General features: G+C 47.9%; 2 protein-coding genes across 7 annotated transcripts in view; both read left to right on the forward strand.

The window, feature by feature from the left end:
• Positions 1-7,935, forward strand: part of LOC135905671 (potassium voltage-gated channel protein eag-like) — a 159,509-nt gene extending 151,574 nt beyond the window's left edge. The window contains exons 10-12 of the mRNA XM_070521912.1: positions 1,632-1,877; positions 4,049-4,267; positions 5,733-7,935. Coding sequence (XP_070378013.1) covers positions 1,632-1,877; positions 4,049-4,267; positions 5,733-6,680 — 1,413 coding nt within the window. The 3' untranslated portion in view covers positions 6,681-7,935. The remainder of the gene's footprint in view (positions 1-1,631; positions 1,878-4,048; positions 4,268-5,732) is intronic.
• Positions 7,936-23,932: 15,997 nt separating this feature from the next.
• LOC135905667 (RNA-binding protein 25-like) overlaps positions 23,933-26,348 on the forward strand; it is a 45,506-nt gene continuing 43,090 nt past the window's right edge. For 2 of the 6 annotated variants that reach the window (XM_065436623.2, XM_065436627.2), the window contains exons 1-2: positions 23,933-24,089; positions 24,741-24,861. In XM_065436623.2, coding sequence (XP_065292695.1) covers positions 24,768-24,861 — 94 coding nt within the window. In that variant the 5' untranslated portion in view covers positions 23,933-24,089; positions 24,741-24,767. Of the gene's footprint in view, positions 24,090-24,111; positions 24,390-24,740; positions 24,862-26,348 lie in introns of those variants that run through there. The other 4 variants (XM_070521913.1, XM_065436624.1, XM_065436625.1 and 1 more) reach the window with 4 other exon arrangements.

Consider the following 26,348-nt stretch of genomic DNA (forward strand, 5'->3'; position numbering starts at 1 on the left):
CCGAGCTTTTTCGAACGCTTCCCTATATCCGAGTACAGTACTTGTACACTTTCCGCTCTATGCGTCGCATGCTCCTGTAGGCTGCGCCAGCTTTGCAATGTACAATTTGACTATGTGTGATCGATATCAACCACGGCCTCGCACGAAACATATGCGGAACTTGCTCACAGAGTTTAGCTGTGAAATACCATTTAACAAATCAAATTAAATTATCCCGTTTGGCATATCAAAGCAAGGCCCGGTCCTTGAGGGACGACGTGAGGAAGAGAGGAGGGGGCTGTAAAGGTACTCTGAACGTCTCTTGTTTATCTCAGCCACTGGAGCTATAATTACCGCCTGAGCACGAGGTCGCGGGATCGAATCCCGGCCACGGCGGCCGCATTTCGATGGGGGCGAAATGCGAAAACACCCGTGTGCTTAGATTTAGGTGCACGTTAAAGAACCCCAGGTGGTCGAAATTTCCGGAGTCCTCCACTACGGCGTGCCTCATAATCAGAAAGTGGTTTTGGCACGTAAAACCCCAAATATTATTATTATAATTACCGCTCCAGATGTGTGGCCCTGGCCGATGATGGCGATTTTTTATTGGGATCCCCTTCTAAGTGAAACGGGGACGAAAAGGCACCCAGCCTGCTTGATTTAATGAGGTTTTACTATACCTATATCGCCGTCTGACATTTTGCACATTTGGTCTCGATCTTAACTTTCGTATTTAAAACATCTATCTCTATATTTCTCGGTTGTACCGTTACCTCCCTTTGCGATGACTGCGGTTCTATCAATCTGTACCATAATTTTTTTTAGCCATTGCTCTAGGATGGATGGATGGAATGGGTGGATGTTAGAGCATCCCCTTTGGAACGGGGCGGTGGGTTGCGCCGCCAAGCTCTTGCTGTTATACTGCCTAATGTCCTACCTAGGTTAAACAATGAAAAAAGAAAAAAAAAACACTATGAACTACCACGCCCAAATTTTCTGATCCCCTATTGCGATCACGTGCTTTTGTACGTCTCCGTTTTTTGTCGTTTCCCTACTTTTATTCCACCAATCCTCCAATCGCCTCTTACTAATGCCTATTGCGGACATGTTTACTTTTCGGCTGCTCCCGCTGAACCCAAGGGCTTCAAGGAGGCCAGTGGTGCCTAAATCGACCGCTGGGTAGACGTCTTCACATTCTAATAAAACATGCTCCATAGTCTCCCTAGCTTTACTGCAGCAAGCACAGGCTTCTTCTTCCGTCTTATATCTCGCTTTATATGTGCTATTCGCTAGAGCGCCACCTGTGCGCCGCGTTTCACTCCGCGCTCGCTAGGTGCCACTAGCGTGCCACACTCGGTAGCACTACTGTATATCTCTAGTTACTCTAGCACTCTGAGCAAGCCGTCGCAGTAGGGCAGAGCCGCCGTTCGTCGTGCGTTCCACAGGCCCGAAGGCCCATTGGCTTATGGTGGGATCACAACAGTTGTGAGGCGTCGAGCAGCAGTTCCGATTAATCACCGCCCCCTCCCTTCCCCCCCCCTTCTCTTGCCCTACTTGTATTATTCGCTCTCCGTGCCTCCTTCTCATCTCTCCTTCTCAAAATCTCTCTCTCTCGCTCACTCTCTGTTCTGTTCCCCCCCCCCTCCACGTAGCTCATCTTCCGCAAGGTGTCTGACGTCAAGCGCGAGAAGGAGCTCGCCGAGAGGCGAAAGCACGAGCCCCTCCAGGAGCTCTCCCAGGACCACCTGGTGCGCAAGATCTTCTCGAAGTTCCGCAAGAACGGCTCGGCCAGCTCGGCCGCCACCACTCCGGCCGGCGGGAGCACCCCCGACCACGGCCGCTCTCCCGCCTCCCCGCTCGCCATCCTGCCCTCGCCTGACATCGAGAAGGGCGCCCTGGTGCGTTTGTCCCCAATCTCCCCCACTGTGACCTCCGAGATCACCGCCCGATCTCGGAGGCTATGCTCTTATCATAGCCTCCGAGATCGGCGGTCATTTCGGAGGCCATGCTTGCTTTTACTATCTTATTACCTTTCCCCTTTGCTTTTCTCTCGAGATGGGAAACCATACTCGTTGAGTAGCATACTTGTTCTGGCCCTAGTCTGTGCGCGTTCATCTCGGGAGTAGACTACGGCTTATAACAACAGCGCACTGAAAACGTAGAAGAAACCGGGCGCAGACGCAGTACAAGCGTTCGCGTTTGTGTAATCACTCGATCTGAAGATGGCATCGGCACCCGTCTTTTGTTTTTGCGTTCTTTCAAATCTACCAAGACCCTTACCACGGTATGCCGTGTCTATTCGGTATCCTAAACGTGTAATCAGCCATAGAGTTTCCTTCAAAAATCACCGGAGGGAATTCTGGTGCTGCGAGCGTTCAGCTGCACCATGGGAACGACACGCAGTGCAGTACATTAATTTATCTAAGGTTCAGGCTTCTGGCTTCAGACGATATTTTTCACGTTATTAAGGCGTCAGCATTAGGAGTGCCAAAGTTGGAAAATTTCTATGTGCAGTGTGAGAAGTCGGTCACGTGGTGAAGTTTATATATATATATATACGAACGAGAGAAGAAGGGAAATCGAGAGGCTCGATATTTGTCAATCATGACCATATAAAGCCAACAGACAATGAATCCAAAGAAAGTATCGGGGAAATTAACTGTGGTTGAAATTGAAATGTAGGAAGTAATAAAGAAAAGGGAAACGAAAGTGAGCGAAAAGATAATGCGTCGCCGGCGGGAGCAAAATCCACAACCTCAGCTTTACACGTGCGTTGCACTACCAATTGTGCTACGGCGACGGCTATCAATCCGTCCACTAACTTAAGTATGTTTCCTACGTAGGCGAATCAGAAAGTCTTTGCCCCTATTTCGTTTTAGCCAAATTACGGCTGTAAATGCGAAGTCAACGGATCCATTCCCAGCGGTGGACCATTCTTGGACCTGCCTGGCCTTATCTGCCGGTAGCTCCGCAGCTGTCCTTTGTTGAAGGTGGCGGTTGTGCTTCACACGTCCACGGCGTACGAGCAAAGGAGTGTAATTCGTTTTCTATGGAGCAAGGGAGTGAACGCCCATCGAAATCCACAGGGAAATGTAGCTCACGTGTGGGGAAAGGTGTCTCGCTTTGAGTAGTGTGAGGTGGTGGTGTTGTGAGTTCGCAAAAGGCCGTGAAGTCTTGTACCTCACAATGAACGTTCGGCGAGGCTGCGTGCGTCGCTGACTGACGACAACATGGCGGCACAGGGGGCATATCATATTTAGCGCTGCGATGGGACAAATGTCTGAACCGGTGTGGGGACTACCTGGGAAAATAGTGTAAGGTACGTAGAATGGCACGTTATATCTGTGATTGCCTGTACGTACCTTATTTTGGCTAATAAAATATAGGGGCAAAGACTTTCTGATCCGCCCTCATAGATCTAGCGCTGGGAGCGTTAGCCAGCCCTACTCGGAGCCATCGTGGGCGGATGTGGAACATCCGTTATTGCCAGATTACGTCACATCACACGTGAACTTAGGATACCAGGCACGTGGCCAATAAACCCTCGTACGTCACGTAGTGATATCAAGGTTGCCAGATTCGAGACCCTCGCTATGAAGGGACGAGAAAAGAAGGGAAACCGAGGGGCTCACTTTCTTTTATGCGAAGCATACTAGCCGCACAACCACGCTCTTCCTTGCTGCGCCGCGCGCGGCCGCGTAGCTACCATATGACGTCATAACAGCTGCAAAAGCGGAGGCTCAAATCGTGCGCTCGCTTGCGGCCGCGTAGCTACATAGCCGGGTCTCAGCTCGTGCGCTCGCCTGCACGAGTTGTTTCTTCGTCTAGCCGAACCAAATATAGCCAAGCAACAGCAGTTCACCAGGCTATATAAACAGTGGTTCAACAACTAAAATAAAGGCTAGTATGCTTCGCATCCTGGGCTTAACCTTAGCTAAGCCACAGCCATTCTTGTTAATCACGGCCATACAAAGTCTACGTACAAGGAAGCCAAGGATAAAAGCGTAGGGCAAATTAACTGCGATTGAAATCGAAATGTGTTGAAATTTCGCCGTCTCCTCGTGTCCAGGTGCGTCCGGCGTCCCAGGTACCGGCCATCGTGGCGAGCAGCCACGACGGCCCGGGGCCTCAGCCACCGTCGGCGCCCAAGGTGGTGCACATCTCTGAGGCTCCGCCCACGTCCACGCACGCGCCCAAGCTGTCCCGCTGGGCGACGCTGCGATCGGACTCCGTGTCCACCGGGGACAACAAAGAGAACCAGCCGGCGGAAAACGCACAGCCACACCAGGTACCACGGACGCGGCTTCAGCCACTTACGGGTTCTTGAATAGTCCGGCAGGCAGGAGAGCGGCAGCACGAATTAGAGAGCAAATAAGTACGCAGTTTATCGTTATGTGAGCTGGCAAGTGGGTCGTGTTGCGTTTGATCTCATCTGGGATGTAAACCCGGGTGGCGAACACAACGCGAAGCTTAACCGAAAACCGTACCCGAACCACGATTTTGGCCGAAACTGAACACGTACACGTACAAGTAGATTCTAGACGGGTCTTAGCCCGAACCTAAACTGCATCGAAAACAACGATATCGGTTATCTCTACAAAACGGAAAGGCTTAAGCGACAGGGCAGCTCAGAGGCTATGGCGTGGCGCTGCCGAGCTCGAGGTCCTGGGTTCGAACCTGGTCGTGGCTTCTGTATCACGGTGGGGGCGTAATGCAAAAACGCTCGTGTACCGGGCTCTGGGTGCACCTTGGTGGATCCCGGGCGGCCAAAGGTAATCCTGAATTCCTCGCTACGCCCTGCTTCGTAATCATATTGTCTTTTAAAGCGAAGCTTTCTTTGCCCCTTCTCCCAACATTCTGGGCGCTGCTGCTGCTGTTGTGCTCTAGCTCACACACGTCGCTGTAGTTTCTTGCAACACCTCCAGATGGCGCTCGCCTCCGTGCATCCCGGTCGGCGCCGCCTGGGCAGCGTTTCGCAGTTTTGTGCGTATGGCACGTGCTGCGCCTGTTTGCCTATGCGACAAAAAAAATGCAGGTGCTGGGCTGTGGAGGTCGCGTGCTGGGCTGTGATAGTGTAAACGTTACAATCGTTCATAGCCTGAAGGAGGGCCCTTGGAGCTGGCGTCTCTGCCGGTAGCCGTAGTGGTCAGTCACGCTGCGCTGCCGCGTCCGTATGTCAAACGTCCGAACGCTCATTTCCAGCAGTCGAATGCGCAAGAGCAGTCCCCTTGCTGACTAGCCGTTGATGAGGAAATGTTGTTCTGTGCACTACTGCCACGATGCGATGTGCCACGTGAGGCAATGATAAAGCTCAGCCCTCTTAGACATTATGAACAGTGACGCACAACAATGCATCAAGCAAACACGCCTCCCTGTGTGTTCTGCGCACTACGCAGGCAAACAGCAGCGGTGCACGCAAGGTATAGCGTTTGACATCAACATGCCATTCTCGCATTGGACTAAACGCTGAAGAAATTACACATTTGCCGCCAACATCACTGCTAATTATCGTCAATCAAAGCAAACAGCGTACAAAACTTCTCTTACGTCGAGTCCCACAGTGCGTGGAATCCGCATATCTTTTTGCCACGTAAAACCCCAGAATTCTTTTTAATTGTACGCACGTTGCCTCAATTCTTTGCCATGGGCACTGTCGACCGTAGACAATTGGCATTGCGCACCTCATTTATCCAGTGACTTGCCGACGCATTCGATGCCGTGCGTACTGACATCGCCCCATGTTGCCTTTGTAGGTAATCGTCAAGCCGACCGTGCCTGCTACCGCTCCCGTGGCGCCATCCATCAAAGAACAGCCCGCCGCCGCGGCTGCCAGTACCGTGCTCGTACCTCCAGCGAGGCCCGCCGTGTCGGCGGGGCCGGCTCAGAACGGCAGCGGCGCAGCACCGCACCGCGGCCTGTCCAAGTGGGCCAAGAGCATGAGCTCCAAGCACGAGACCATCGAAGAGACGGCCGAGCCGGAGACGTCCAGCCCGGGCAAAGGCAGCGAGAGCGAAGAGGCACCGCCGCCTCCGCGCCAGCAGCAGCAACCGCACCACCAGCACCAGCAGCAACAGGTGCATCACCAGCAATACCAGCAGCAGCCTCCCCAGAGGCCCCCGCCGCTGCCGCCGCTAGAGGCGCCACCTTCTCAACCCTCGGAAAGCCTCCTGTCTCCGCGCGCGGGAGGTGGGCGCGACTACCAGCAGCTCCTGGCCAACCTGATGGACATGCGCGTCGACCTCAAGATGGAGATCCAGAGGCTGCACACCAAGGTGTCCCGGATAGACGACCACCTCGTGGAACTGCTCAAGAGCGCCGGAAGCGGCGGCGGCGGAAGCAGCGGACCTTCCTCGCCGCCCAGGTGCGACCCGCCCGAGGCCCCCGGAGGCGACGCGGCCGAGGCGACGTCGTCCTCCTCCAGGCGCGCCGCCGGCGGCGGCGGCAAGACTTCCAGGCAGGACGCCTCGGACGGCAAGAGCCGCAGCCACTCGCTCAAGCGCAAGTCCAGCCACAAATCGAAGGCGTCCGAAGGTGGCGCCAGGGACTCTAATAAGATGGCCGCCGCGGCGGCCCCCACGGACTCTTCGGCGGCCGTGCGCGCCATGCTAGAGAGTGAGATCGCCGAGCAGGACACCGAGTGCGGCCCGGTTCCGGGAAGGGACTCGTCGACCACGTCGTCGCAGCACGACAGGCAGCAATAACGACGCTGTGCGCGCCATCTTTGTGTGTGGGCGTGTGACTACTGTGAGCAGCCGATGGCGGCGCAAGCGCAACGTCTTTTTTTTTCTTCTTCTTCGTTTTCGGCAACCCGCAGTAGCGCGCCGTCTAGTGAGGGCGGTAGTTGCGGTCTTCGTCAGTCAGAGGACGTTGCTACGCGCGGTCCGAGAACGAGGGAGCTGAAAAGCGCCATGGGGCCTTTGTCCTCGGTGCTCCAGCTTCTTGCGTCTCCTGAGATAAAGAAAGTCTCTTACCCGCAGGACGCAGTTACAAATCTGTATCAGCCCAGGTGGAGTCCTGGCGGCTCACTTAGAACTGGAAACGCTACAGCATACTGCCTCTTACCGCTCTTCCGCTCCGGTGGCTTGCGCAGCTCAATTGTTCTCGCATCGCGTAGATGGCTCGCGGGGACGTCACACTGTGGCCGCCATGTTGTTGAACCGCGAGCGCGCGAGCGTGACTTGTTAGGACTGAAGTTTGGACAAGTCAGAGATCCGTGATCGAGTAAGAACATCGCGGCTCACAAAGGCACAGTGCGAGCGAAAGGCGCACGTCACACAGTGTTATATTTCCGATTTCCTATCGCCAATCGCTATGGCCCGCTTTTCGGGGGCTTGCTGTATGCAGTTGCTTGCCGTACTTGTGCTAGACATTAGTCACTCTACTGCGCACCGCCATCTGACACCGCCCCCCCCCCTGCGGACTTTCCCTTGCTGGCACCAGTCGAAACTGGGCTACAACACTCCGTCCGGCATCGGGGGATGTTGTGAAACATCACAACATTGAATTTGGCCGGTCTGATTAAGAGTGCCCCAGCATTGCACACCTAGTTTCGCACTAATATGTCCTTACCACACCTAATCCCGTCTTCCTATTTCCCCCGTACACAGCGGCAAGCTAGATGAGGCTAGCTGAGATCGCGCCCGTCTCTGCTTCCTTTCAAAAAAATATTTCTGTCGCGTTCGCAAGTACTTAAGAACCTGTTTTCTTTGTCACTCTAGAAAGTACAGCGAGCGGTTTTTCTTTCGTATATCCTGACAGCGCTGTGTGCTTGTGCCTTTCGTCCGTACTGTTTCAATGTGGACGCTATTCTTCGCGCATGCGTGAAAGAAAGCACGCTGGCGTGTCTATCTATTCTGCTTATTAGAAAGGGCGCGCGGCAAAAAGCTATCCACGGTGAGCCGACGCGGCGCTTGTGACGTCACCTGCAGGCCATCTCCTAAAAAGGCGGACGACAGCGACAGAAGGATTAGAAAACGTTTTTTTACCGAAGGGGTGGTGGTGGTGGTGGTGGGGGGGGGGGGGGTCACCAGGTGGCAACAGAGAATGTTTTACCGGCTTCAATGTCTGAGGTTACTGCATTCCGATGCAACGTGCTGAACAGAAGGAACGTCCGCGTTTGCTTTGAGAAGAAAAAGAAACCTCAAGCGCCGTACGTGTGGCGGGACGACATTGGCTTTGATCCGCGGCCTCCGAGATCGATGGGTGCTTGCCTGCTGAGTAGCTGGAAAAAGAACTATGCCATCTGTGTTGAAGCGCACATTTAGTTTTGTACGTCTTCACACAGGGCACAAAAAGCAAGGTCCAGAGTGTCAGAGAACAAAAAAAAAAGCTTACAAAACCAGGTTGACCTCGAAAGCGTTGCCCGAAAGCAAGGTCATACACTCGCCTTTACGGTCTGAAGCGATTTGAAAAGTAATCGTTTCGCAGCTAACTGCTAGAGCTCAGTTCTCTAAACTGGTGATATCATTTCTTTTTTTTCTATTTTTGCTGCGCTAAGTACGGCTACAAATGTCCTCTACATGGCTAGAAATAACTATGAGCCACTTGCTGTAATTCTCGTTTTTCTGGGGCGCTGTTTAGGCTTTGTTGGGTTAAACGGATATATCGCCCTGCAGTGATCGATCAAAAACGCAACCTAAAGGTAAAATTGAAGATAGTACAACGCTCAGAGACACGGCGTTGCAGAATGCCAATTCACCCTTTATCACCGGGTCGTCTAGCACGTTCATTCCAAACTAAGGGTGTCAGAACGCGTCCACTAAGCTTCAATTTTTATTTTTCACTTGCCCGGTGAGTGCGTTCATTCCGCATGTGCGATCACTAACGCTTCGCTTCATTCTGTATATGGCACAGCAAACTCACCCTAGGATGAGTTTCCTATTAACGCCTCATTTGTCTTGTTGCGAAAACGACAATTCGTCCTTCTGTGCTGTCGTTCCGATCGTGATGCCTAGCAACGTCCTCTGTTGCCTTTAAGGGACACCAAGCACGAGCACTCAATCAAACTGGATTGATGGACCATGGTTCCACGAATGTCCTCGGTGGCGCTCTTACAGAGGACATAGCCTTGGGAATCGAGAAAAACTATGCGAAACGTGTAGGATAGGACGAGGCACCGCCTAGTGCGAAACTACGTTGATGGCTTCCGTGGCGTATACTGTTCATACTTAGTAGCTTGTAGTCAACCGCTGGTAGTAAAAAAAAAAATTATTTCCTTTGAGTTCTAATGGGAAAGAAAACGCAGTTTGCGCCGTATCTACTTGTCTGTTCTTAAGGGGAAAGAAACTGTGATAGTTCTTTATGCACGCTCTTTCGGAGCTGTTTGAGGTAGTGAGACGCCCTCTATGTGGGACACCTTTACTCAAACCAGGTAATTGTGCATGGCAGAGCGTGGACTCCGAGATTGTTTACACAGCGTAGCATGTCACGTAGAACACCCCGCTTCGTCGCGGGTGATTTGAATAGAGGAAGAAAAATGCGGCTGCCTTTTCCTGTGAATAAGTTATTCCGTACAATAGAGGTCACCTCTCCGCGGCCTAAAACGCACTTCGCAAGCCTTGTAAGAGCGTCAGCAGTCCAGATCGATTTGGTGTTTCTCTTTGGGGTCCCTTGAGGTTTCTTCTTAGCCATGCAGCGTGTTCACGTGACTGTTGAGACACAACGTGAAGCCTTTCGTGCTCCTTATTACGTGCCTCTCTGCTCCTTTACGGTGGTGATGGTGCTGCTGCTGTCTCACCAACCAATCACGAACCTTGTGATCCAACGACTTCGCCTCGGAAGCCTCTCCCGAGTGATATATAGGACTCATGCAAGACTCTCTATAGGAAAGAAAAAAAACACGAATATGCAGAAAAAAAAAGTAAGTTTCTCAAATCCTACTTTCAAGTGCAGAACGTTCAAAGAGCCACTATGAATTGTTTATTTTACTGGTCTATATATATATTTTTTTTCGGTTCTCGTGACCTTATCTTTTGACCACGCGTTAGCATTCCTTTTACTCTTTTTCTTTATGTTGAAACATAGCCACTTATAGTCACGCCACTTATAAGAGGCGGCTTTACTCATTCGCTTAACTCCGTGATCGAACACGGGTACTTGTCATGCAACTACGCCGTAACAAACTCGGTGATGTCCCGTTCATTTCAAACATCGTCGAAGTAACAGCGTCTACGAGACCATTGCGTTCGGAATCCAGAAACCGTATGTTTTGTTCTTCGGTAAGCAACACCGAATCTTTCTTTCTTTCTTTCTTTCTTTCTTTCTTTCTTTCTTTCTTTCTTTCTTTCTTTCTTTCTTTCTTTCTTTCTTTCTTTCTTTCTTCTTCAGCGGCTATTCTGAAGTTATTTCAATGCGCACTTGCCGTTTTCTTTGTTTTTAGTCACGAAATGGTGACAGACTTAATCATCGTTATGAAAAAAAAGAAAGACTAAACCTTAACTGTCGTCTACCAAACTTGTTTGCTCGAAACTTTGCGCACTTGGTGCGTCCGACGGCAGTTGTGCTTTGTTAGGTTGCTGTGTATACGGTCCGAGCGAAACAGTTAACCTAACCGGTTAACCATTTGCAATGAGTTCCCATAGTTTCCTTCCTTGCTTCTTTTTACTTCCTTCTTCTCCTTTTCTTTCTCTCTCTCTCTCTTCCTATCTCCCTCGCACTCTCGGGATTTTCTAGATTTCCCGGGAGTGTTGAGGTCTCGGCAATATAACTTCTCGGCGCACAGCGTGCACTTGAACCACAGATCTCGCAATAGTACCGCTTAAGTGTATAGTCACGGCACCGGACGAAGTATCGTATTGCCCCATTTTAGATGCCGGAGCGTTCGAACCACGAAGCTGTTGCATAATTAGTTCTCGTCGTCGTTTCTTCCCGCGTAGTTTATTTTGACTGGGACAAAAACTCGGGCTGAAGTCGGTTCAACGTTGAGAATGCGTTGGGAAAGCGTTGGGAAAACGTTGAGAACGTTGGGAATGCGTGTATGTTGCGCAAAACACTGCGTAACGCACACACACAACCGCCTGCGTATTCACTGCGCATTCCTTTCCACCGTGTCTTCCGCGCTGTGTAATCATTCCCGAATTTATCTATGTTTGCCTGCTTGAAAGTTATATATTGTTGCGGATGTTTGCTTTTACTTTGATTGCTCTTCTATTGGTTGTCGCGGGTTCGCCTCGTGAGACTCATATCTTCTTTTTTTGCGATCTCCTTTATTATTAAAAAGCTGAAGACGTTAACGTTACTGAAATGTGACGATCGTACAAATCTTGAACGAAAAAAAAAATACGAGCCATGCGTTTCGTAATCGCCAGAATGAGTATTGCCTCCATGAGTGGGGACAGATGCGCGGTTGTAATGTGCGAGAACTAGTCTTGGTATACGCTGTAAACTTATACTCTAGTAGAACTTTTTGTTGGGCTAGTTGGTGCACGTTACTGAAGTACCAAAGCATAAAACAGGCGTACTAAAGCGCCAAACAGACGACACAAGAAAGACACAGGGACGACACGGCCGCTTCTCTTCTTGTGTCGTCTGTTTGGCGCTTTAGTACTTCAGTATTATACTCTAGCGTCTTCTGTTAAACCTCGTTAAGTTGTTCGGTCATAGTTGTCGGTCTTTCTCGAGATGAGGGGGGGGGGTGCTCGAGCGTATTGCGCTTGAGGTCTCCATCAATAGTGCGGACCAACGTTCCAGTTCGATGGGGAATGCACTTGCCGTCGGAATGCGATGAGCGTATGCGGGCGTTGAATTTTCATTGAAACTTTTCTCGAGAGGTTCTGCCGAAGTCTGAGCACTTCCCGAGACGGTGTAGGCGTGGCGACCGCTCGGGACAGTGGGGCCAGGGACCACGCGCGGGCGCTTCCATGCGGGTTAATCGGGATGGCAGCTCTTCTGAACACGGTACTCCGGCTATGCATACACTGACAGCTCTCAGCAGCGCATGGCAACTAGTTATGTTGCACAAGCTGGTTTGAGCTGCATTGCAAAAAAAACTACGTCACAAACGCTAGACCGTAGCAGTCGTAGTTCTATAAGCACACCGGTAATTCTGCCACCGAGCCTCGACGGCATCGAGATAACTCCCCAAGAAAAGGCTTTGCAACATCGTATTGATTTTATATTGATTTTATACCGGCTTCCACGAACTTCCCTTAGGCAGTCAGTAGGTGTTCAGACTATATTTTCTTAAAAGCGCTTTGTATGGAGAGCACAATCATCGCGACACAAAGGTTGCTACAGTGCAAAAACTAATTCACGTTATGTTGCGTTCTTGATGATTTTCAATTGACTTCAACAAGGCTCATTTTGACGTTCTATTAATTTTAATGCATATATTTATCGAGAGGCAGCAACGGGCGCGCAGTCCCCGGGATACCTTTGGTTGCTTTGATTGCTCGCGTGCGAGAGTAGATTTCTAACATTATTTTTTAAATTTAATATTGATTTCTATTGAGCCCTGTAAACTTGCTTCTGGCAATCTATAAATGATCCCTGTATATTTTCGTAAAGGTGGCGCTTTGCCGTTGCCCCGTGCAGTGTCGGTTGTCCCCAAAGTGACTCCCATACCAAAAGCTTTCAAACATTCTGTTGACTTAGTGTTGACTTTCTGCTTACTCTTACAGACAGTGCATGACGGAACGTACGGTTTCGCCTGTACCAATGCGGCTGCCATTAAAAAATATTTCCAACACTTTACTGATTACTTTCTGACCTTCTAATTGACATCATCAGTCTTCTTTTCGACAGTCAAAATATGTTTGGCGTGCACTTTCGCAAGGACGAGCGATGATGCGTGTGCGTAAAGCATTCGCCAGGCGCATCTGCGATAGAGGCGCGATTTCCGGTTCTTCACGTGGCCGCTTGTTCTCGTCTGACTGTGTTCACTCGCGCGATTCAAGATCACATCCTGTGTGTTTTTTATTTCACCTTGCGAAAACGCTTCAGGTGGTCCATTATGCTGTTTTTCGTGCCAGAGTGGCAGTGCACAGCACTCGGTTATGCATGAGCAGATCTTCGCATGTTCCGTTGCTCGCCGAGCCGTTCCCCAACGTCGGCTTCGCGCGATAGATCTCGTTCCCCGCGGCCGCACACATTCCACATCCCCATCGTCGTACATTTCGTGAGCATCGACCGCGGGGGCTCTTTGTTCGGTCTCCGCCAAATGGTCGACAGGGCAGCGGCTTGTTCCGTCGCTTTCGTTGTTACCCCCATTTTTGTGTGATCGCGATGGATTCCTTTCCAATCCGCCCGTTTTGTGATCACGTTGAAGATCAATTGAGTTTTCATTGCGTGGGCGCGCAGGCGTACCGATTGTCAATGAAATTTCAATGTCTTCTCAACAAAAAAATTTTGACGTGACACGTCCGGCTTGCTATTTTTCCACGTTGAATGATGATACAAATGCCCTGTACCTTATAAAAATACTGACAAGCAGCGGAGTGCCCTTTTCTGTAATACTTGTTTCTATGAACCAGTCTTGGTTTCGGTACCTTGGAGGGTGATGCGTCATGAAGTTACGGCACACTAGATCGCTAGTCCCAGCGATTGCTGCAGCTGCCACACGTGAGCATTGTGAGACGAAACGCGCGCAGCATGCTTGTTTGTTTATTTTTTATGAGCGACGTCATCGTACCTAGGTTCATCGCTACTTGTCAGCAAAATCTTGTTCGGCGTCATCACTCACTGTAACGTTGATGACGCCAGGTCCAGAATTTGGAGACACTTCTAGCGTTAAAATTAAAATATATGGTGAGTGTTTTCCGACTTTCTTACAAAAATAATTATTGAAATGTTGTTGAGTTTCTGTTGACTTTCTGTTTCGTTCAATAGAGTGTCTGGTGAAATTTAATTGAATGTCATGTGCTATTTTACAAGGGATATGATAAGCGTGGTTATTTTTACGTGCGATAAACGTGTGGCAGAATTTCTAAGACTTCAAAACTGTGTCGGTACTCTTTTAAGGAACACGTGCAGGTTCCACGTTCCTACGTGTGAGTCTTGCAGCTGTTAGCTACAAACACAGGAATACTGATTACACCTATCCAATTTCAACATGTTTTATAACCCTTAAGCGCCCGCGTGGGCAATAAGTTACCCACTTCGTCCAAATGCCTCTAATTAACGCTTGTGGAAATATACTTTTCTGCCGTAGTACGGGTAAATCCAGTGTTAGCTTTCCGTAATGCAAGCTTCAAGAGTGGTTCATTATATATTGCAAGCACTTATGGGTTGCGGCGTTTTATTTTCTGGGCCTCAGCCGCTTGTTCCTTTTGTGCGCTTCCGCTCTTGTCTACCGCAACGAGGACCAATAGTCGTGAATGCCTACGATAGGTGCTGTCATAATGGAAGTAAGTAATATTGAGCGCGTATTTCGAGTCCTCTTCTAACAGACTAAACTTTCCAGGCTATACCAGAGGTATGCCTCCGCCAAATCTCCACAGGGAGAAATATTACCATAACCTTATTTCCCGCTTTATATCGATTCACTCAATCAGTACTTCTGGGGTGTATCTACGGGCTGATAAAGCGTGTTTCTTTTCCAAAGTAGGAACACTGTGGCGTTTTAAGGGTTAGAGGGCCAATGCGGGTGCCTATATCTGAGCGATACCAGCTGTTTTGAACGAAAAAAGTGCGTGTGAAGAGCTGTCAGACCGCTTTACGCGTTTCTAACTGCACCGTACACAAATTTACACACTTAGAAGTTAATAAGGGTGTAACTCGGTGTGTAATTCATTCCCTCACGCCCAAAAAGGTGTAAGGGTGTGAATTATTACTTGAATTATACCCTTATTTAAGAAAGGGTGTAAGTGTGGGAGTTATCAATCGATTTACGCCCTTTTTTTCTAAAAGGGCGTAAGGGTGTGGGGTATAGATAGTTACAGACTTATTTGCGTTTAAGGGTGTAAATTATAGTACAGTGTGGTCGCACCACACTGTACTTGACATAAAAGGAGGGTACTTGACATGGGAGGACGCTGCGCAGTCGCATTAATACTTCGTTTCTAATTTTCGCCTGCGATACCTTTCCGCGCACATGCAACATAGGGTCAGCCATGCACTTTTGAAACACGCCAAGCCTTCACTTCACCTCTGCGCCGCCGTATAGCTTCAACCGCGCCCAAGGTGGAAATTTGGCACATGGTTCTGTGATCCGTGGTGTCGTCAGTCACCAATATTTCTCAGGGGTGAATCAAAATGACATGCGCGCCTTGGTTTTAATGTGCTTGTATGTAAAGTTAAGCGACGACCCTAAGGAAGTCGGTTGCACTCGATAATTATTTCATTAAATCGAAAAATTCTTTCAGCTCGAGTATAATTCATGTATATGCAAAGTTTTGCGAATTCAGCGTAATTTATACAGAATCTATATGTAATCTATACATAAGGAGGTCTCGAAGTGGTACATGCAAAGGGACCTATTGTAAACAAATGCATCAACCTGAGCCGTGCAATGAAGGAACGGGAGTTGAGAAAAGAACAATAGTAAAGGAATTCAAGCACGAATATAAATGTTATAAAATTTGAACAACAAAGAAAGGCTAGTATCACGGACAGTATAAAGCCAGATTCAAGGAAAGGATAAAGCACATGGGTAGATAATTAGTTTACTCTTACTATAACATTCGATTACGAGAGCAAAATTGTATTTCCCGAAACATTTAAAATACTCGTGCGAATATATTTCTTCAAGAGGAGAATAAAAGTACGCATTTTTAGCTCACGCGCGCACTTGTAGAGAGTGAGTCCGCTGAGCTCATTTTGTGTTCCTTCATGGCAACGGCAAACCTTAACAGATCGATGGCATCCTTCGCCTGAATTGAAACCTGGCATAGCTATACTTTCCCCATATTATGTTTGTATTTATCCCGCAAAACTTCGTTAAATTCGGCGAAACGTTCAGTTCACTTCACTGCCTCGAGATTCTCAGCGCGTTAGGCGTTCTGAACACATGTCGGAAAATCGAGAGCACCACGTCGTTAAACCGAAAATTTCGTAAAATCGGGTTGCGTTGAAATGAGGCTTGACTGTAGTTGCATCTTCACTAGCTTGCAGTCAGTTGGTTTCTACTGGCGTAAACGTTTGCATGTTTAAGTATACCCCAGAATTCAACTCATGATTGATTGATTGATTGATTGATTGATTGATTGATTGATTGATTGATTGATTGATTGATTGATTGATTGATTGATTGATTGATTTGTTGTAGTTCTTCAACGTGCGCCTAAATCTCAGTACACGAGAGGCTCTTTTTTTTTATTTTGATGACCTCAGTATAGGAACAATTTTTTAACCTCGTTTTAAACTGTGCGTTGGCCTGCGCAGAAATTGCGCCACCCGCGATAACATAAAATTTGCCTAGTTACCGCTGCTTCATGATTACAGGCAGTGGGAACCGCGAGGACTGACTAGGAAAGAATTAAAACGCGACGAGCGGTGAACTTCAACGCACACGTGCTGGTAGGAATTCTTTCTCAGTCGGCCGTCATCGTTTCCGCTGCCCGCATGATCATGAGCCGCACCTATAGAAGTCAGAACTAGGCAGCTGTCTGAACTGCTAATCGTTCGGCAGGTATATTGTACCGGGATAATACTCCCTTTGTCTTCGGTTCCCGGCACCAAATCAGCGCAGTTTCAACCCATTATAGTTGGCCAACTGACTACACGTGAAACGAGACCGCTGCAGCATCGAAACTCGCGGCCGCGACGTTTTCACCTCGGGCGCAGCGCCAGTCGCATCCGCCATCTTGTTTCTTCGATGCAGCACCGTAGGGAACCAAAGACAGTGCAAATACGGACGTCGCTTGTGCCGCGTGTAGTCTACACCGTTAGAAGTATTACATATAGACCCTCCGCATCTCTTTCCGAACCGTAGTATCACGTGCTAGCTGTCTCCTTGAATTGGAACGGCAGTCGGGGGTTCGGCCTGAACCATAGACGTAGGGATCTCGTGCGGAAACACGTTTCCGCTTGTTGACCGCACCGCCTCTTCCGTATTCTGAGAATGTATGCGCGCGTGTTGACCACGTGACCCGCCGTAGACACGATGTACACCACAAGCCGAACGACTCGCTTGACGCGAGCACGTGATTTTACATAATGACCTTAGCTTCCTATAAACGAATGAGAATTGATATTCTAAGAGTACGAGATGGTAACGCTGAATCAAGGTTCACTCTTAGCCTACGTAGATCTGCAACTTCCTCCGCGTTTGTTCGGCGGAAATATTAACGACGGACTGTCAGACGGGGGCAGGAAGAAGGACTGGGGTTTCACGCGTAAAAAGAAAAAAAATGAGACCCTGAAACTGCGGTGACGTCACAATGACGTCACAGATTCTGGGGCGATCCGATTGGTTGGACGCGCCGCGTTTGATGTCCCAAAGCAACACTTGGGCTATGAGAAGCGCCGCTTATGCGGAGGGCACACCCGACTAATTATAGCCACCTGGCGTACTTGTAACGTACAACAGAATCTTAATAACGTTTTATTTTATTTTTTGCTTCATTCCGATAGTGCCGGATATATGTTGCCGCTATCTATGACGTCACGGAAGGCTGGTTCGCGAAATCCAAGGTGGAGTCGCCACTCGCCCTTCGCTTCTGCGTCGTTTTCGGGCGCACCGCCAACTCTGTCGGCGTGCACTCATCATAGTTTCGGTATTCACTGCGCAATGTGCGGATTGTACAAACCAATATATAGTATGCACGTGACGTCACATCCGCTGCTGTCGTCTGCTTCCGCTACCTTCCGCCATCTTGGGGAACCTTATCAACAGGCGCGCGCATGGGCCTATAGGTTCCCCAACATGACGCCGCCGTAAACCGGAATTCGCGGAGTATCCTTGAATGACGTACGTGCATACTGTGTATATGCTCTCACGTTTGAACGCGTGGCGTTTTCTCAGAACACAGAAGATTGCGGGCGCTTGTACATAGACCTTATTACTTAAAGTGCACTTATACGAACCAATTTAAGCGCGGTGGAATGCAGTTCACGCCCTTTGAGAGAAATGAACTTTCGCGAAAGTCTTTAGCGATGCTGCCCCCCCCCCCTTGTTTTTTCTTTGTCGGTTATTTCGCCTGTTTCTTGGAACCGTGCTAAGAGTCTGTCATCTAGTTCATGACCCAGACCACACAATCATGAAGCCTATCAGCTCGTCCCGTCAGGAAGAAACAAAAATACCTTTTTCTGCGCCGAGTCATGTTGTGTTTTGTATGCTCTATTGAACTCCGTTTATCGACTTGGAAATAATAAAGAAGGTTTTACGAACAACACTGCTTCAGCAACAGCTTCTTCTTCGTCTCATGGCGTGATCGCGGTGTCTTGGACTGCGACTCAAGGTAAGAACTCGCAATTACAGTTAAGCCTGTAGGTTTAACCCCACACAGGCAACGGTATCGCTCTCGATATAAGCTCAACTTGTGCCCCAGGTTTAAGGTGTCAGGACTACTCCAGCTTATAGTCAACACCCCCGATGACAGTAGTCAAGAGGGGAAGAGAATTCGTTATAATGAATTCGGTTGAACAGCGCTGCTTGACACCTTCAAGCTGACTTCGACTTGCGAAAGATAAAAGCGAAGTAGCGTATTTTGATATGCTGGAGCAAGTTTCCAGCTGCGCAGTTTAGAAGAACAATTACTGATTGGTTAGTTACTATAATAATTGTTCCTTTACTAAATAACATGTCAATCCCACTCAGTACGGAAGTCGGTGTTATGCAATACACGTTCCAGGGGAGGTATTCTGTGGGAGTCCACCTAGTGGACTGCCCATTTCGGCCGCTGCTGATTGGCTGGGGCCACTCGTCTCCTCCTCGCTCGTATACAGCTGCATCCAATGAGCAGCGGCCGAAACGGACTGTCCGCTATAGTTGGACTCCTACATAATACCTCCCCAGGCCACTGGCTAGCTGCAGCGCATAGTTTGAGGTTTAGTTTGAGTATAGTGGCCTATAAGACTTTAATGATCCCATTCCGTCCCTTTTCATATTTTTTCTCACGCCTTTCTTTTTGTCCCCGCTCTTCTTTCCGTCTTTACTTCCCCTTTCCCTTCCCCTAGTGCAGGGTAGGAATCCGGAGGCTTTAATTCTGGTTACCCTCCCTGCTTTTCTCTCATTTGCACCTCTATCTCTGTTTTGAGGTTTCAGAAAGCGTTGCAGGGTGGTCCAACGCGAGGCTGGTAATTGTGTGTGTACGACGAAGGCAGCAAGACCGTGGTGGCGACGATCACATGACGTCGACGGCATGATTTCTACACTCCATTCGTTCGAGGTGAGTTTGCGACACGCCAATTGTTGAGCTCTGTACATATACACGGGACGATAATCCTTAAGTTTCCCGGAATTCCTCAAAATTGCCCGTGACAGATGGCATAATTATTGTCCTTGAGTTTGATTGTTCGAAAAAGCGGACGTTACTAGCACAAGAAATCGAAACACGTATTCAACTAATTACGAACAGTTCGGTGATTCACTTTTATAGTGGATTACATTAAGGCACGCATTGCCATTTGCGAATGGTAGCCGGTGAGTTTGCAAGACGCATACCTACTTGAAATGAATCTTCAGGATCACACCAGTTTTTAGATATTACCCAAAGTATGGGAGGAAATGCATGGGCGTTCCACTTGCTTTCGTGCTTCAATGCATGAAAGAGTGTTTTGTTTTTAGAAAAAAAAAAGTCAGTGGAACAACAGTGCATTTTTAGGTCGAGTTCGATGGCGCATATCTCCAAACTGGTATTATTCTAGAAATTCATTCCCATTGGATGCGCCTTGCAACCTCACCGGCTACAATTCGTAAATAGAGATATGTTCCGTAAAGTAATAAACTAAGAAGTTAATTAGTGATGTTTTTTTTTAATTAGTTGAATTTGTGTTTCGATTTCTTCTGCAAATAATGTCCACCTCCCTGAATAATCCAGCTCAAAGATCGACTAGAATTATGCTACCTGTAATAGGCATTTCTTTTTATTTCCTGAAAGCTTAAAAAACAATCACCCCGTATAGGTACTGGATGGGCGCAAGAGAGAAGGAAACACGCATTGTGACGTCATCCGCGGCTAAGCGTTACGCAATCGTGCGTACAGTGTGTATGTCCTTGTAGTGTACGTTAAAACGACGATGGCATAATTGTACTCCGGCGAAGATACGTTAAAATATCTTCGACCTTAATTGAGCCGATGATGAAGATGGTTAGAACTGAGGTGAACCTCAGTTCTAAGTATGAACCAACTAGCCCTCACCAGGATCTTACTAATGAAGGTGGTACAGTGCCGCACAACTTAGCGTTAGCTGCTACGAGGAAAGGGCGAGGGGAATGTGGGCCGATTCGGAGGGCGCGAGCAATCTCAAAGCTCTAGCTAGCTGTCACCAAACGTTTCGCAAAGCGATAGTTTCGACTTTGGCACGAGAAAAGTACGCGCGCGATTGTGGATCTATGTGGCGAGAACACCTCGTTATTTAAAAACTTTGTGGCGATCGTGAAATTTAGGAGACATTGACAGAATTTCGACCGATGGTTGGAAATCTATATTTACGCGCTTTCAGCGTGGAAGTAATGCCAGACTCGATAGGGTGTATTCGTCAGTCGAGTTTGCCCCAATGTGCCGCAGTTATGATGTTAAGTCAGCACAACTTAGTGGCCATTGTTTGGTAACGGCACTTCAGCTGGGCTTTGAAGAAATTCAACTAGGAACTGTTGGTTGAAGAATATGTTTTGTAACTTAAATAACAAAGGAATTACTCAAAACACTGCTAGAGGACCATTCAGAAAGTTATCCTCAGTCATCGGAAAACTTTGAATCATGTCTCAAAATTAAAGGTATAGAAAGAGGAAGCGTAGAACGGTACAGAAAAAAAAAAGCCAAGTGGAGTGTCGCGAGCAGCTCTATTATGTAAAAGCGGATGTTATTAAGGGATGTTAAGAACTAGCTAGAGCAGACTGAGTGTGTCAGATAGGGAACCGTAATGATAAGGACAAGAGCAGAACAATTTTTGTCTGGTGAAATGCCCACAAAGCTGCGTTAGGGGACAAGAAATATTTATACTTGTCAGAAGGAAATCAAAGGAATACCCTACAAAAACGAGGCGACATCCAATCCTAACACAATTGGCTGAGCATTTGTGGATTATTTTTAGGTTTAGGTCGCAAGAAACCGACAGAGCCAGGATTCAAAAGTGGTTTTTTTTTTTTCACGTGTCACTTATGCCAAAACTTGCAGAATACGGAAAAGCACACATTGAACAGCAAACTAGCAGATGCGAAATTGAAGATGCAGTAGACGATTTTTTTTTCCGGAAGGCCACCGGGACCTGATGGATTAAGTGGTGCTTTTTACAAAGCCTTTACTCACCATCTTGTTCGGGTATTGTTCTTACAGTGTTGGCTGAAGCGTATATATGATGTACAAAATGTACCTCCTTCAATCATTCCGTCGTATTTTGTGCCAGTACCGAAAACATATTACCCTGGACGCCGACAGTTGCTGGGGGTCCTATTGTCCAGTAAGCCTCGTAAACCTCGATCACAGAATTTTTTATGGGAGTTTTATCAAGGCGGTTACAAAGGGTCATGAAGATGCTATATTTCGACCACCATCTAACGTGTGGTATCAAATTTAAGGGTCTCTCTATTGCTATACAAATGTCCTCGTTTCTCGGACCATATTACAGAATGACGTGGCGCCTTTGAGGATCGAGTTGTTTTGTCGCCATTTGATGTCGCAAAGGCATTTGACCGCATATCCCGTGAAATCCTACGTGCTATCCATGATCATATGAACGTTGCTCGTGCCATTTTTTAGGGTATACAGGTGCCCCATGCAAATAGTACTGCGCATTCCATTGTTAACGGCAACGTGTCCGATAACGCGCATGTGTGTTCCAATGTTCGTCAGGGATGCGCAATGTCGGCGTTTTTTTTTTTTTTTTTTTTTTGCTGCATACATTGAGCCCCTGTGCCTCTGGCTACGATCTACATAGGCGCTCGCGTGTACTGATGATGTCGTTGTGTTTTGTTCAGATTCAGGCGGCATTCACGAGGTTGTATCGGTAAATGTAAATTATCGCACACAAACTGGAACTTTTTGGGTAAACTGGGAAAAGAGTTGCGGTCTCTGGCCCAGAAATTGACCGGCTACACCAGAATATTTTGCGAAGATGAAGCGGTACGTTACGGCTGCCAAAAGTCCGCGCTGTTGCAGACGTCGTATGTTGCAGACGGCTGCCGGAACCGGAAGCCCAGTTCGAGCACGTTGATGTCTCGGCACGACGCTGCGTGACGTCGTGGTCCAGACTCGTCGGAAGCGAGTTCCTGTACACGCGGTCACGTTTGGTTCGGTCAGCCCGACTTCCCACTCGATCCACTCGCGTCGTGTTAAATTAAACGTAGCCATGGTCGTCTTTAACTGAACGTACGTCTGGATATTCCTGGCGTTAATGACATGACGTGCATGTCGTGATGCCGTCGCATATCAAGATATGAATGTCATGGCATGAATGGCATAGCTTGCATATATATGCCCCGACATGAATGTTTTTGAACGCGATTAGCATTCTTAGAATACTTCCCGCACTTTCCGGGGACTGACTATTTATCTGTCTATCCAACTGTTGCTCCCTCGCTCGCGTTCGGTGCACTATATATCTATAGGGCTTTTTTTTTTTTTTTGATCAAAAATAACGTACAGCGCGAAGGACAAGGACTGCGAAGACGACATACACAGCGCTTGTACATACACACATACAGGACGCCTCTTTAATTACATTTCGTGCAGGATCGTGTAGACGAGTGTAGTCAAGTGTAGTGCCGGGCAGAGGCGATGACGTCGTGTGCTGCACTGGCCTCGCTGGGCTGCAGCCAATCGGAGCAAACAGCCCGTCGTATTCTGCATCAGCAGACGAAAAGCGCCAACTCGGCACTTCGCCTGACTTATTTCACACTTACTGGCCGCGTATATGCCATTGCCTGAAACTAAACGCCAACGTACGAGTTTCCTTTCATCAACAAATCTAGGCAAACAGCAGCGAAATACATCGCGATCGCGCAGTGCATGATGACAGCTTCTCAGAGCGTATAATACAGCGCGGAGCATGAAACAGCCAGCGCACCATCAGAGAGTAAGACCATTTTATTTTTTTAGAAGATTAGTTCAGCTTCCTCTATGACACACGGTCACGCCAGCACTTCGCTACCGTCCTCGCAGCGAATATTCACTATCGTCGCTACATCAGCGCCGACAGCCGCAGGCAAATTGGCGCCACGCGTTTTGACGCCAGCCTGCTTGTCTGCTGCCTACACTCACCGAAACTGAAGTGTAGAAAGTGCTACACTAGAGCTAAAAAAATGGCTTCGTGTAGGTGGGCGGAGCTACACTTTTCTACACCGAATAAACAAAAAATGGCGAATTCCTACACTAGCTGCGCTGGTGTAGCCAGCGTAGGTAAAACAAAAAACAAAAATAGCCCTACTGTTTAATTTTCGGACTGCTTTTGTGCGTATTAGCTCTGTTCGCAGACGCTCCGGCTGCAAGCACGGCAACCCTGCAAGCACGGAGTGCCTGCAAGCGAGGTTTCTCAATGCGAAAGCCTAAGACGCCTAAAACGAAGAAACGCTTGGTGATTTAAATCCAAAGGAAAGTACGTGAGACCAACGCGCATACATGGCAATATATAGCAACGGTAATACGTGGTATATAGCAAAATAAAACTAGCCCAGCCACAAGCCTTGTCAGTAACTCGCGAAATGTGCTACGCATAGCCTCAGAGATTACAAATTGCTTTTGTAATCTTAAAGCCTACGTAATTGTCAACCGACAATTATATTCAAACATTTTTCAAAGAATTTGACTTACTTTTATATTATTCTTATTTTTAGGAAAAATATATTAACAATTTTACCCATGAAAAGTTGTCGCTCTCTGTTACCCTAACTCAATGCAGTAAGACCGTTTGTCCAGTATTTCTCTACTGACGTAATGCGTGAGGACAACATTCGTCCATTACATACAGCTATTTCTGTGTTGTGCAGTTCTGTAATTAACGTCGCTGCCTAATTCGTGTATTTTATACGCGATAAAGTTTCTTTGTAAGCCGGTAGACACCAAACTGTAGCCACGGTGAGATTTGACGTTACTTGGCGGTCATAGCCGTGCCACAATGTATGTAGTCAGCCAAGTTGCGCCGCCAACTTGCCTGCCCTAGATAAGGCTTAGCTCGCATGTTTCGTGTTCATTGGCCATCACCTTATTTTGCGGAGTAACCGTCTTCGCGTTTTGGGCCGGTAGGATAGGTTTTACGCACGTTTCTCGATTCGAAGAGTGTCTGTTTCGACGCGCAGGACGCGTTCTCCTTTTCAGAGGAAAGCATCGCAACTGATTACGTTGCGCTGAGGGCCAGCCTTGGAATTGTGGTGTGACGTCTGTCGTTCTTGTTTTTCTTTGCCTGCCTCGCGTACCCGAATCGATGTTGACTGGCGTTTTCAGCAGCTTTCTGTTTTGTCTCTTTCACTTCGAGGCAGTGCTGTAGTCTGCGAAAGGTTGAACCTACCGTAAGCGTCTGTTCCAGCAGTTTGGTTCACCTGCTATCATCTAGCGTCTCGGCTGGAATCGCGTATCGCCTCGATTGACCCAGCTAGGCGCGTTTATGAGCACTCTCATTTGAGTTGTTTTGTGCGCAGGCTTCGCGTAACAGATCTTGAACGTTCATTTTATTTTACGTGGCGTAGCGGCTTTCCGTATCAACTTCTGTGGCCTGTTTTTATTTTTCAGGAGTACCGACTAGTACTTCGGGAAGACATGGCTTTCCCACCCCACAGACCGCCTCTAGGCATGCCCGGAATGCCGGGCATGCCGCCTATGTTAGCACCGCCGTACACCATGCCACACATGGGTAAGAACCGTGACGTTGCATGCTGACCGTATTTAACTCGTCTTGCGACGCCATTCCGCTCTGTGTTCCCCGACCTGTCGAGCTCCTACGGGTAGAGAGCTCCCAAGATTAACAAGCCGCACCTTGGACTAGGAAAGTGATTTTTGCCCAGCTGGTTTGTCACGATTCCTCATCTGTGCCGTAGAAATGGCATGTTTGATGCATGTAGCAATGTGATGTAGGTTGCTACGACAAGTAGACTTTTCTATGCATCGCTCAGAGCATTTGCAAGTTGTGGCTTTGGCGAGATTCAGGAGCATTATTGCGAGCTGCCCGATTGTAGAAAGTTGCATCCTGAAGCGGCAAAACAAGTGCAAGATATTGCAGGAAGTTGCTTGTGAGGATGTTTATTTTAACGAGCTCTGGGGCTCTGAAGTAAACGCTGTGTACTTGATTGCGTCACATTGTGCGGTTGTTTAGTTGTGAATATGCCTCCCGAAAAGTAAGAAAAATTCAGGTCACTGACCACGTCAAGAATTGCTAGATGTTATGGAACCCCTTGGGTGTTCCTTGTTTACAGTGCACTGTAACGAAGGAACCTATGTGGATTCCGAAATGGTATTCGTTCGCAGTGAATTGTAGACGAGGAGTGGTCACTGTCCCTAATTTTTCACCTGTTGTAACCTGCTACCTGACCACAGATACTGGCGTCAAACTCTTGACTGTGCTTCCCAAAGTTGCACTTGTTGGCACGTCATGGCTTGCTTGAGTTGCTGTCTGCCTTCCTTGCAAGCTTAACTTCTTGGTGAAACTCAAAATAGTTGATTTCTGCCCAATTAATTGAGCAGTGGTGAAACTTCTGAATTATAGTTGTTTCTTGCAATAAGCTCTATAAAAAACTACTTAGATGCTTTCGTGTCACATTTGATCCATTGATTGTTCAACCTTTGCCAGTATTACTAACTATGCTGGGTGCATTCCAGGCATTCAAGTTAACGAAACTTAAGTGGTTCATCATCTTACTCTAGTTACTCTTGTTCCCAGTTTTGATTGCTTTGCTGGTAGGATAAAAATCTGTGCGCAGGTAATCTTGTTCTTGATTCATTTCAAATAAAGATGAGTGCTTTAAAGCATCTTGCAGCTAAATAAGGGAGGTACAGAACGTAAACAACAAAAAATATATAAAATTTTGACCTTTCAGTTTTAAAAATGATGTCAAAACTTTGCATGTTCAGTATGTTCGGTACGGGCAGTAGTGTGTTCTAGTTTGAATGTAGTAAACACGTGTACCGTAAGGTAAAAATTTCTGACCAAGAAATTTGCGTTAACTTCTCGCTTTAGTGATTGCCTTTCGCATTTAATTAAGTGTTCAGCTTGTAATTGAAGCATAAGCCAAATTGTCATTTTAGTTATGTGACGAAAGATGAATAAAGCAAAAAGCAGCATGGTGTGACGCTACTCACTGCACGACCAAGAACCACTGTAACGCTCCGTGGTTAGTAGACGCA

This window comes from Dermacentor albipictus, chromosome 7, assembly GCF_038994185.2.
Source record: "Dermacentor albipictus isolate Rhodes 1998 colony chromosome 7, USDA_Dalb.pri_finalv2, whole genome shotgun sequence".
NCBI lineage: Eukaryota > Metazoa > Arthropoda > Arachnida > Ixodida > Ixodidae > Dermacentor > Dermacentor albipictus.